At 41.3% G+C, this 13,623-nt stretch overlaps 1 protein-coding gene across 1 annotated transcript; it reads right to left on the bottom strand.

Annotated features, from left to right (window-relative positions):
- Positions 1 to 343: 343 nt before the first annotated feature.
- Positions 344 to 2,945, bottom strand: LOC125745563 (E3 SUMO-protein ligase ZBED1-like). The gene is made up of 2 exons (XM_049018549.1): positions 1,223 to 2,945; positions 344 to 1,101 (listed from the first exon to the last, which is right to left on the bottom strand). Exon 1 carries the CDS (start codon positions 2,719 to 2,721, stop codon positions 1,471 to 1,473), a length of 1,251 nt encoding a protein of 416 aa, XP_048874506.1. The 5' UTR covers positions 2,722 to 2,945; the 3' UTR covers positions 344 to 1,101; positions 1,223 to 1,470.
- Between the last annotated feature and the right edge of the window lie 10,678 nt (positions 2,946 to 13,623).

A 13,623-nucleotide genomic window follows, 5' to 3' on the forward strand; every position in this document is an offset into this window, starting at 1 on the left:
GAGTCAAGTCTATTGCTGAAGAGATTGAGATATAGATACAGGCTTGTCTGTGCTCCCCTCCACCACGAGGTTTCCAGCCAGCCTGTAAGCAGTGATGCTCCTCATCCCATTCCACGCTCCTTTCATGCTGTTCCAGTTTAGCTTGTGCTCCAGCTTGTCACTAGGGATGTAACGATATTAAAATGTCACGATACGATACAATTTCGATATTGATCTCACGATACGATATTTATTGCGATATTGTGGAGAGGCTCACGGTATTGTAAAATAGTTCCCAAAATTGTGTTAAGAATGAAAATAACCAACAAAAAAAAATTTAACTGCTTTTGCCAGTCACCAGGACATTTATTCGTATATTTAAGGATCATGACAACATATGCTGATCCCTTAATGCTTTTAAAATGCAAATTCAAGGAGCATTAATATACCCCGTATGATACAGTGATTCTTCAACAACTGATTCTTCTTCTCATGTGCAATGTTCTCTCAAACAACTGTAAACAACAAAGAAACAATTCCAAAGAAAGGAATTCCCAACAGGGAACTGCAAAGAAAGATCAAGTTAAGCCAGGTTTAATCTATCATATGTGCTAGGCAAATAAAAACAGCTTGTTGAAACAATCAAGTATCTATGAACATAACTTAAATAAAATAGTGAAAAAGCTTACTGAAAAACTGGTGTATCCTTTAACTTATGTTCAAGTTTTTCTTCAGAAAGATCAAAAGATCTACATTGCAAGGGAGAAGAAGAGACCTCTGAGCATTTACAATATCCCCTGCAGTTGAAAATACTCTCTCACTGGGCACTGAAGTAGCGGGTACACACAGGTAGGTCTTTGCTAGTGAGGACAGAATAGGATACTGCCCTGCATTGTCTCTCCACCACTTCAAGGGACAAGCAGACAGAGAAATCAGTGATTCTTTACAGTAAGAGTCCATTTCTGCCTGAATTCCACCTGTGACTTCTGAGTCATTACAGCCAAAGGAGCTACCAAGGAGGTCCTCAAGGGCATGCTTCTTTGGAGGTGGCACGAAGCTCTCATTGCTGTTGGCCGGATCTGGTGAATGTGAGCTCTGTGACAGCACATCTTGGTCCTGGTTCTTAAATGATAAAGATACATTTATATTAGCTTTATTTATTAATTTATATTAGCTTTATTTATTTATGTATTTATTCATTTTTTATTTCTTTAATTAAGGCACAGTGTTAAAAAATATTTACCTGTTGTTGCATCTGTGATGCTTTTAACTTTATTCTTTCAAAGACGTCTTCCCTCTCTTTGCTGCCTAGATGTTGCAAGGTCCGAAAGCGTGGATCCAAAGCACTGCTTTCCTGCAAGAACTTTTCATCCTCTCCTTGGTATCTGTCAGAGAGATCCTTCAGTATGGCTGCCTTCATCTGAGCAATAACATTTGAGTCATGTTTATCTGTGGCCATGCTTTCTTGAATCATTTGTTTTAGAGGTGAAATTAGAGAAATTGTTGGTTGCGACTCATCACAGAGCACAGTGTGGCTTTTTTTATTGGTGAAAGGAGCTTCACTAGATCTTCAGCATTTGCAATGTCTGAAGTGTCCAAAGTGTCTATTTCACGTGACTTTTGTCTCAGTTCATCACTCAGAAGGGCTGCAGCAACAGCTTGTTGTTGTTCTAGGTAGCGCTCCACCATGTCAAGTGAGCTATTCCATCTTGTAACGACATCAATGATCAATTTGTGCGCAGGGAGATTTAGTAGTTTTTGTTTGGTGGTCAGAACAGCTGTGGCTGTAGAACTGCGATGAAAAAAACTTGCCACACGTCTAACTCTTCCGAGGAGGCGGCTCACAGCGTTTACCTTTAAACCTGCTTGGGAGGCCAGATTTAACGTGTGCGCGAAGCACCTTATGTGAGGAGACAGTTTGGCTTCATTTACTGCTACTCGCATATTGCTTGCGTTGTCAGTAACAGCAGCGATATTCGTGCTAATCTTGTCCAGCTCCCACTCGTTCACTGCAGATTTGAGCACTTCTGCTATGTTTGCACCAGTGTGTGATTCGCTTAGCAGTCTTGTTTGTAAAACGTAACTCTTCATCTCCCATTCACTCGATAACACATGTGCTGTAATAGTGATGTAACTCTGCGTTGCTCGCGAAGTCCATCCGTCAGTGGTAATAGCGACGCACTCAGACTGTTTAAGGTTCAGCATAACTTCTTCTTTTGTCTTACGGTAAAGAGCAGGAAACACACTTTGACTAAAATGAGCCCGCGATGGCATCTTGTACCTCGGCTCAAGGTTGGCCACTAACCTTTTAAATCCTTTACCATCTACTGCAGAAAAAGGACGTAAATCACAAGCTATGTATTCCGCGATGTACCTCGTGATTTCCTGAGCCCTTACGCTGTTGTGTGGCAAAACTGGTGAAAATGCCTCCTGTAACGTTTTTTGACCGGACGTGACCTTCTTTGTGAGCAAATCTGTAAACTTGTAGGGGTGATGGGTCGTCAGGTGACTCCGCATGTTGCTTGTGTTTCCCGTGTTATAACGCACTGTAGCGTGGCAGTGATTGCATATGGTCCATTGTTTGTCCGCCACCCTCTGTCCTTTAGCGTTTGTTGACATAGCGAAGCCGAAATGCTTCCATACTTCGGACTTGAATGCTGCAGGGGCTTGCACAATCTCAATTTCGGGGGCGTTTTCAGAAGTATCAACATGAGCCATGCTGTATTCGCCGCTATCCGCCATGCTTGTTTGTTGTGCGGGCAGCGTAAACTACTATTGGCTCAACAGCGAATGCCGTAGCGCAACGGATCATGGGTTATGTAGTTTACAATGCGTTATTCCGCAGAAACCTGCCTATTTTTTTTTTTTTTTTAAGGATAACTGGCGTTTTAATATCGTAACATGACCACGACGATATCGAGACACTTTTATTACCGCGATAGCGCGATATGGTCAATATTGTTACATCCCTACTTGTCACTGCAGCAGATTTTTCGCTCGCGGGCCTGCCTCATCAGTTCCACCTGCACCCTCTCAATCTCCCTCTTGACTCCAGACCTGAAGACCATCTTCTTCTTGTCGAGTCGGTCCTTCGGGTCCTTTGTGATCCACAGCTTATCATAAAAATAGTGAACGGTCTTTGTGGGACGTGTAACAGAATTGGATGTCGTCCATTAACAATGTGTCAGGTGTGTCCAGGTGTGGGAAGGGGAGTCAGTTTAGTTATTGCTCTCAGTAATATATGTCCCTTAGGACTTGCAATCTCTGCTCATTCAGTCTGATGTATTAACCTTCTGCTTCTTTATTTATTTAGGAAGTTTAATTTATTTCAAACCAAATCCATGATTTGGTATTTCCGTAGTTTTTCTGGCCCCAGCCCCCCGCCTGTTTCCAGATAATCATGAAGGGAAAATATGGGGAATAATCCTGTTTCATGCTGTCTAGTCGTACTTGTGGTTGGTTCAAATGGAGACGTTCAGTTGGGTAATGTGCAAACTGAAAAAAGGTGAACCAACTGTTGAAATTGCACACAATTACATCATGATGAACTACAAATGATCTGGCCCGTGCAAGTTTTTGCATCACATCAGAGTGTTTGGATACAGCTGTTAGGAGTCTTGCTGAATGCAGTAACATTTACTGATCTTTTGGTTCACTGGTGGAATTATACATGCCGATTGAGACAGAATTGCTGACATTTTTTGTTACACAATAAATGAGGAAACAAAGACAGTGATGAGGTGGGGGGGGGGGGGGTGACAACATGAACAGTAGATGTGTGGTTCGGTCAGTTAGGCATCAGAGCTTGTAATTCGAAGGTTGCTCGTTTGAATCCCAGCCTCGGCAAAATAGTCACATATCTGTTGGGTCCTTGAGCAAGGCCTTTAACAACCCCCCACCCCCAAATGCTTTAGGGGTGCTGGATAAATCGCTAGACCCCACACTCAAACCCCAAGCCTTGCTCTCAACTTGTGTATTTGTGTCCCAAAGGGGAGAAAGTTGTGATACGTGAAAAGAGGCTTTCCCCCCCCACCACCAGCAGCACCACCACAACCACCACAATTCAAGGGCCCTTGGCAGCCAAACGCCCTCCCTATAGGGTCAGGGGCCCTTGTAGGCAGAGGATCAAAGAATGTAGGCCCTCTAAAATAGACAAACAAAAATACATTGTAGATAAGCGTTGCAAATTGTTTTGGGCTAGGGGCCCCACGGGCCCCCTGCACCCCAAGGGCCCCTGGGCAGCGGCACACTAGATGTCTTCAGCAAGTTTTGAGGTTTTATGCTGAAGATTGACTGAATGGCAGCTGCTTCCCCATAAAAGTGTATGCTGGGAAAAAAGAAACGGAAAGAGGGATGAAAAGAGGGACGCAGGTGGGATATCAAAAAGAAAAATACAAGCACACTTTTCATTAACGGATTTGATAGGTGGAGCGGATTTCTTAACTTTAGGATGAGAAAGGTGCTGACATTTTGAGAAGAAAAAGTAAAAAGTCAGATAATAAATATGTGATAGAACATCCATCCATCCATCTTCTGCTTATCCGAGGTCGGATAATTAATTTTGTACATAAAAATGAAATAATGCAATCTGCTTATTGCCAATAATGTGCATGGTGCAATGTAGCAGCAGCATAGTCAGATCGATGGGAGAGTGGAACAGGTGATAGGCTGTAGATGTAGCCCACTGTTGCAGGGAGAGAACTATATATGTGTGGCTTCATTTTTGATAGGCCTCAACAGCTTTTTGTAGAGGTGATGTTTGTTACCAGTGCTGACATCCTGAAACCATGACTTTAGTCTTCCTTTATTGTCGTCATGACCTTGACTTTTATCATTGCTAATTTCGTACTGTTTATCTTGTGGTTTTTGTTCTTCAACCCAGAAACTGATCTTCCCAGCAAAGCGGTTCCACTAGCACCTTATGGTAGCATTTCAATGCAGAAGCCTAGCTGCTGTAATTGTTTCTGATGCAGCTCACAAACAGAGACACCTCAGGAAGCCGAAAATACACAGAGAGCTTTGGCCGGAGAAGTGTTTGCCACATGACAGCAGTGGACAACAGCAGTTGACTAGAAACAGAGGCAGCTGGGGCAGAGTGAGACCGCTGAGCGCTAAAAGGGGTAATGAAAGCCCAGCAGAGTGAGACCGCTGAGCGCTAAAAGGGGCAATGAAAGCCCGGCAGAGTGAGACCGCTGAGCGCTAAAAGGGCCAATGAAAGCCCGGCAGCAGGGCTGTCATGCTGAATCCAAGCTGTCGTTCAATTTGCGTCACTTTCCAGCAAGTCAGCCAAGACATGCTGTTATATTTGTAAATTTCAAATATAAAATATCATTTTAAATATAGCAAAATTAAATATACCAACATCTATTCAATGAGAAATCAAAATTATGTTTTTAAAGTCACAAAATACAGATACGCTTTTGCACCCTCAAGTGAAGTTTTACCATTATTAACTCATTAGTTAACTGTTGACTAATATAGTACCTGAATGGAATATGTGAATTGTCATAATTGATTAATGATGGACACACATGGGCTCAGTACATAATTAACACTTAGTTCCTGGTTAATTAATGCATTAAGTAAGCGTGTGCAAGCATGTCCTCTCAAGTAAAGTGAGCCTCCCTACCTGGCATGTGTTAATTTTAATTTCTTTGTTTCCTTCCATAAACAGTCACCTACTGTACTAATGAAACAGTGTTTTTGATTTCTCAAATAATGGTTAATGGGCCTGTCAGTTCGATGGTGAGGAGACTGACATGGCAGATAGCATGGCTGTTTGCTCCATTGAAGAACTGAAGAATGTGATTTCACACGGATTATTTTAATGGCCAGTGGAGACGTGCAGAGGTGACGGCTGAGATGAGCACCAATCACTTTTCAATCACTGATCACCCTTACAAAATATTTTCACAGATAACTTGAATCCATTTACTGTAGTGGAGGCAAACACACCGAACTCTATTTGCTCACACAAAACTCATCTACTGTTTAATAATTATTGCTCCTATACCCCACCTCAGACATTCCTTTCTGAAGCATTTGTTTCATCTCACCTCTTCTAGAACATTCCAATCAAATGCAGTCGGCAGTGTTACTCTTTGCCGGTGGGCCCTTTGATTTATTTCAAAGCAAACGAGACTTAAATATGTTTGTAGAGGTGGAGCCAAAGACTCCCCAATAGTACATTCTACAAAACAGCATTTGCTGCATACAGAACATTCCAAGAAGGAACATCAAATGTAATCCTTAATTGGTCCCTGAGGTTGACCGCACTTCTTCCCTAAATCAACAGCTACATTTTTTTGGACAATTACATGTCAAGACTGCCAGGTCTCCACTTATATCAAGGGTCTTTAAAGACATCCCTCATACTCTTTGATTGATGGGCATGCATGTTGATGACTCTGGGCAGTAACTGCAGCATCACAAGATTATGGTCATTATTAGACCATTCATTTCATAACACTTTTTCATAGAGACTTTTTTCTAACATGAAGTTTCTGCTGCCCACTCTTACTTACTCATTATTCCAGTAATGCGTTGAGTTGCTGCCAAACTGCCAAGACCTCTAGCCAGTGACTCAATGGTTCCAACTTCTAGCCTCCAGACAGAGGTTCTTTGATTTCAGAATGGTTCCTCCTGTCTTCCATACAAGTGAATGCAGATGATTAATGGCAACTGAGTTGTGCTGTTTCAGTTTAGCCACAATCTTTGCCTTGATAGCCTTCAGCTCACTTTATTATGAATACTATGCTGTTCTTCAATTAAATGCCCTTGCCGATTCAATATTGCAATACTGATGGATACAATCAGGGCAATACCACTGTCTTGGGAATCAGCCGCACTCACGAGGTACACCCTCAGTAACTTTATCTCTAGTAATTGGAAGTTGTTTCCCTCTGAGCTTTGAAGTTTGCAGTATTCTTCAGACTTAAAGTATTTTCCTGTGAGCAAAAACACAAAATCACAAGAGTTTTTATATTGAAACTGGAATGGACCTTTTGGGAGTGTTGCTATAACCTTGTTGCATTGTTACAGATAATTTCCTCTCTGCTTTGTAATGTCAAAGTGTCAGCAAAGGCTGACAAGTGAACCAGGCAGGTCTGAAGGCCATAGACCAGATTGACAGAGCAAGTGTGAGACCTCCTGGAATTATCGTCCTAACAACAGCACCCTAAGCAGCTCATTACCTCCTCAGCGTAATCTTGAATTTTGCAATAGGCAAGGTGGACACATTTGAATAAATGTCATGTTTGTAAGGTAAGGGATTATAGCACATTACCACACCCACCACAGGACAAACCACCTCGGGGATGATAACCAAAGTGCAGCCATTATTCCTCATCACCACACAAGCCTGAATGGAACAGTGGGAATTTTTTTCTGGGGCTAGAGCAGCAAATCTCCTGCAAGTTTTAGGACCTACTTGCAGGGCTGGATGTAGATTAACATCATACTCAGAACAAAGCAACTGCAGTTTAAAGGCCTTGCTCAAGGGCTCAACGGGAGTACAATTACTCCCAGCAGTTACAGGATTTGAACCAACAACCTTCCAATTGCTGGCACAGATCCCTAGCCTCAGAGCCACCACTCCACCCCATCATGTTTGAAACACTAAAATTTTTACACCCATGTTAGAATCTTCACTCACCCAGCAAGTCAGACACCTCATCACCAGTTACAGTATCTCCTACTTCTACTGTCCATGAAAATGTTTGGCTGCGGTGGAGAAGGATTTTGTGGAATTATTAATCGCTCTCGTTTCACAAATATTTTACAATTCCTTTGTCTCTCGCTGCCACTATATCTGTGATATTTGACTCGTTTAGTGTGGTCAGTGGTCAGCATCATGCTTGCATCCACGAAACTTCTCCAGTGCTAGTATCGCATAGTAAAGTTGCATATCCGATGCGTGCTAAGGGTACGCATGATGAGTGAGGCACTTGATGTCAAATATCTACTTGTCTTCAATTCAAAGTGTTATGCCATTTAATGTTGCTTCTCCAAGCATCTTAGCTTCTCAGTGATTAAGGCCTAGAGGACATCAGCTTTAGAGCCAGACTGACAAATTTGTATCATCAATGAAGCTACAGCTGTGAAACTGCCAGGTGCTAATTATATCAGCCACTGGTTGCTGTGGCTATTTGTGTTGCGGCTGGAAAAAGGAAGTGCTTGTTAGGGTTTTCTTCTTCTGAAGATACGCTGGAAACCAACCAGTCTCTGAACACAGAACAACACAGACAGCTGTGATGGCTTTTTACTTGCTGCAAGGGAAGTCCGGTCCTGACTTCGAGGTGTCAGCCTCTCAGTCGAACTCAGCCAACTTCGAAAGAGGAACTCCCCTCGCAGCATCTTTTATTAAGGTACACAAATAGGATATGCAAATAACATTCAGCATTGTTTATCACCATGTATGGGGTGGAAATATTCAAGCGACAGTTCTTAAGAAGGGTTATTGCTAAATTAAGATCAAGCTGCTGCAGGGTGTTATTTCTAAGAAGTGGCATCTAGCAAAATGACAAAAAAAAAGTACATATTTGTCTAACTGCTCTTTTTCTCCCGCATGTTGCATCAGCAACCGTCATTGTTTCTGAAAGCCTTCATGAGAACATTTCCAACCATATCTGGACTTCTGTGTGCTGCTGCAGCCTGAGTGGTGGGATATTCTTGCGCAGGTCAAACAGACTTAAGATAAACTTTATTGAATGCCAGGGACTGATTGTTGTGCATTCAGCACCAAGTACATTGAACATAGATTAACATAAGTATTGCAGGACAGACAAAGTGCGAATAGTGAAAACAAGTAGACAGGGTGCAAACTAATTAAAAAGTACATTCTACACAAACAGATCATCCTTAAAAACAATACTAAGGAAATAAATAAATATAAATTATATAAAATACAAATAAATGAACAGAAGGTATATGTGCAATTACATGCACAAAAAGGGTAGGTCTCTCTCTCTCTCTCAGACACACACACAGATCCACACACACAGTCAAATACCTACACACACACACACACACACAGAAATACAGTAACAGAATTTCAAATAAACAGTGTTCTTGTTACACAATAATAGCAACAGAGGCTATGAAATTTTTACAAAACACTGTTTACATCTGAATCCCAGATGCTACCCCAATGTGCCGAGCTATGTGGACACAGGACTCTCTAGCATGGAGCCCCACAACAGCCAAGAGGGAAAATGACACCTAGATTCTGAGCATTCCATCTGGATGTGTGAGAATCCCATGGGAATCCCGGGATACTCACTAAGGACACTATCGTAATCTGAGGTCAGGGGAATGACGTACGATCGGAGCTGTGTACACAGGCAGTGAAATATCAACTGTAGTCAGGGACCGAACTTCCGCAAACTCCACCACTGTGTTAACAGGCATGTAAAAAATGTAAGGGCTTAAAAACTTAATATCACCTTTATTTTTGCCCAAGTTTTAAGGATCTCTGTTGGAAATCTCGCTTTGACATCAGCATTCTTAAGCAGAAGAAAGTGAGCATCCACTGAGATTAGTAAATACAGCAAAGTAATTATGGTGTAATCTTGGAAGCTTATAGAAGCTTGTCACTTTCTATAGATAAAAAAAATGACAGAATTGTTATATTTCAAAACAAATGTCAAGATATATTACAACAGGGGTTATTTTATAATATTAATATGGTAGCGCTGTGGTTCTGGGAGGAAGAAGTTTCAATGCTTTCCCTGTGTTGCCCAGGTTCTGTAAGAGTGCTCTAACTTTCTCACACAGTCCAAGGACAGGCAGTTAGGTCAAGTGGTGTCTCTAAATTGCACACAAAATATTTTTGTATTTATGTGAGTGCGATGGATTGGCATCCCATCTACGGTGCATGCGGCAGTTTGTGTTCATGCTATATTTGGCTGAGGATGGGGGAGGTTGCAGTCGGCGCATGCGTACAGCGGTGATACTCCACCGGGCCAGCAGAGGGCAGCTGGATTACGACAAACACAAAAACAAGCAGTGTAGTGAAACGTGTAAGCTTAAAGTTCTTAGTCTAGGCTTGGGCAGCACTGCAGTACATTTTAATCCTTGCGACAAAATTTGCCAGGCGGGATTGATGCTCGACATAAAAATTTCAGCTACACGTGGACTGTGTCCAGGATATTGTGTTTATTGCTTGAGGTGTTAATGGATAAGAGGTGGATCAAACTAACCAGGCCCAGCCTGGATGGGGGGGGGGGGGGCCTCGAAAAGACTCAGAAATAATTTGATTTTGATTAATACTTTGTTATTATAAAATAAATAGTACCTTAAATGATAAACTGTTCCCTTTATCAGCTTATCTGCCTATTTCCTGCCCCCACATACACACCCACCGCAAAAGTAAAAGGGGTTTGATCCTCCGGTACGCAAATTTATAGTGTAAATAATGTATGCAGTCGATTTCGGCAATATCTAATCCAAAGTGAATACGTAGGTAATAGGGAAGGAGTAAGCTGTAGTTTCTATGTCCAGAAAGCTCAAGGTTGTATCTTAATAGTGTTCTGTTTCCTCCCGTGTGTGTTTCAAAAGGTCGTTGTTGTCCTCTTGAAAGTTCACGGAGGAGATGTCCTTGATAAATTTGCCATACTTATTATTATTTTATTTTATTTGACCTTTTTTCATTTCCGTATTGGGTCGCAGCTTCAACTTTCAGAAGCCTTGGACTAGGTCGCTGTTTCAAAAGGAGCTCAGCGATTATCACAGGTTGACCTCTAGTGGGAAAAGGCTGAAAATACAGTCTGAAATATGTCCTTAAAATGATCAGAATTGCCTGAACTACAGATGATTCACACACAAAATCTTCCTGTGAGTATTTTTATTACAAACTCACAGTCTATCAACGTTAATTTTTCAATTGTATGTCAGCAAGTCTTAAAAAGAAATCAGAAACTGAAAATGCAACGTATAGAAGTATTTGACCCCTCAAGTGAGCATTTGGGAAAATCCCCTTTTTTTGCAATAACAGCCCTATGTAGCTACCAGCTTATTCCCAGTAGATTTTTTGAGTGTTCTTTTCTTTTTTGTAGTATTTGAACTTCCAACACTGGGTTTCATAAAACCAAATACCATGTAATGCTTTAGTGGCAAGGAGGGGTATGAGACCCTCACTGGCTTGGTGGGTTTCCTGACAAAAACCATGACAAATAACAACCGAACTGTGTTTTAAACACCTGTAAAAGGTCCCTTTGTCTGTTTCATTCCCCATCGTCAAGGTCACTTCAGTTTGTTTTACTAAGCTAATCTTTGAACATGGAGGCAATGCATGATGCTACAATCATCACAGACTATGCGGTGCATGTGTAGAGTGTGCCTTGTCATGAAGTCGTTTGATTGGCTAAAGAGACAGTATATGTTCTCTGTACATATTTCATTGGCTATTCATTGTTTGTGCATATTTCATTGGCTATGAAATAGTTGATGTGAGTTGCACATATGCCCGAGTTGACAGCTAAATGCTAAAGGAGTGAACTGCACTGCAGCAGCGCATGCTCCCCAACCTGACCTGACCTTTCACAAACTGCCATTGGCTCAGTCCATACCTAACACTCCAACTGCAGACCTTGGTGGGATCTTGCCTTAAAAACATGACAAGGAGAATAATAATTGAACTGTGGTTTCAATATCTGTAAAATGTCCTCCTCGTCTGTTTTGTTACCCATCCGCAATGGAACTTCAGTTTGTTTTACTAACCTAATCTTTGAACATGGAGGCAATGCATGATGCTACAATCATCACAGACTATGCGGCACCTTGTCATAAAATCGTTTGACTGGCTAAAGAGACAGTATACATTCTTTGTGCGTATTTCATTGGCCAAAAAGACACATTGTAATCTATTTTTATTAGTCAATTATAGCAATGACTGAATATGAACGTGTTATTAATGCACATATACAAAAGGCTCAGATCCCGGACCATTCTATATCCAGGAATGAATTTTTTTTTTCAGACAGATGACCAAAATCCATGGTGGTCCTGGAAAATCTTGAACAGGTGACAACCCTAGAATAACCTTTGCAGGACCACACGCTCTTAACATGTTCTGAAAGAACCAGCATATATCGGCGATTTAAAAACTTCCATCCACATATCACAAGCAGGGTCACTATTGTGCTGTATGAGCCACATCGCTTCAAAACAGCCAAATTCAAATTCAAATCCAAATTCAAATTTTATTTGTCACATACACAGTCATACACAGTACGATATGTAGTGAAATGCTTACATGACCGCCAGTGATAACACATAATGTGTAAAATATTACATTTATTTTTCATTGTTTTAAAAGGAAGATTTCTCTTTTTTTGTCATAAGGACAGAAACCTGAGGAAAAATAAATTGCTGGGGTTTATATTCCCAGAAACTATAGTACTCACCTTGTCAGATTCTCCCTCTGATCCTTTTGTCAGTGACCTTTTTTCATATGACATTCCAGATCATTCAGCACTGAGAGAGAAACGGCTGATGGAAATTATATCTGCTATCTATTTCCAAGGAACACACCACAAAAGAGTTATCAACAGTACTCTTGTTTCATGCACTCATGCATTTTAATGGCTCATACTTCAATGGAACACTGGTATACACAGTATAGGGAATGTACTTCCTCTTTAATAACATTTTCTTAGAATAACAATCGTAAGTGTACCAGCCCTAGCTCTGCCATAATGGCACTGCCCCAATCTTATCATAAATCTCACCAAGTAGGCAAATATTTAACTTAGTATTCTCTTTTAATGTCCCAGCTGTGGAAAAATTCAGAGACCACTTTATATTTTTAAACACATCTGCATTTTTAAATCCCAGTTTAATTGTGGTTCTGCTGGCAGAAGGTTACACTGAACAACAGGTTGCTTCCAGGTTCAAAATTTCTAAGACAGCAGTACAGAAGAACAAGGTAAAGCAGGAGATACTGGGAACGACCAGAAACCAGTCAGGTAAAGGGTGGAAGCAACTTTCTAATGCCAGAGATGACTGTCAGCTCATTCGACAGTATCTCATGAATCATGGGATGACATAAAGTGACCTTCAAGAACCCATCGCAACCTTCTCACAAACTCCTTGCTCCAATAACATCTGGTAGGGGTTTCTTTGGCCTTACAGTCAGCAGAGCGAAGCTTAAAAACAGCTTTTTACCTGAATCAGTTCAACTGCTGAACAGTCTGAACCTGAATAACTGCGGACTCATTACTCTGAAACTGCATTTTTTTTACTGCATTAAATTTTATCATTCTGCGTTCATGCCATATTTGCATAATCTTTCCCCATTCGGAAGTTACCAGTATTTCTTGTTCATGTCTTAAAACATAATTTTTATTTTATGCTTACACACTACATGGACAAAAGTATTGTGACACCTACAGGAACCGTAAAGACACCCCATTATAAGTCCATAGGCATCAATACGGAGCTGGTGCCCCCTTTGCAGCTATAACAGCTGCCATTCTTCCACAAAGGTTTTCTGCAAGATTTTTGGAGTGTGTCTGTGGGAATTTTGTGAGGTCAGGCACTCATGTTGGAAGTGAAGGTCTGGCTCACAATCTCTGATCTAGTTCATCCCAAAGGTGCTCAGTGGGGTTAAGGTCAGGGCTCTGTGTTGGCCAGTCAAGTTCGTCT

This window comes from Brienomyrus brachyistius, chromosome 6 (assembly GCF_023856365.1).
Source record: "Brienomyrus brachyistius isolate T26 chromosome 6, BBRACH_0.4, whole genome shotgun sequence".
Classification (NCBI taxonomy): Eukaryota; Metazoa; Chordata; class Actinopteri; order Osteoglossiformes; family Mormyridae; genus Brienomyrus; species Brienomyrus brachyistius.

Excerpts from the sequence above, each read along its gene's own strand:
- LOC125745563 (XM_049018549.1), bottom strand. The coding sequence starts at position 2,721 with ATGGCGGATAGCGGCGAATACAGCATGGCTCATGTTGATACTTCTGAA.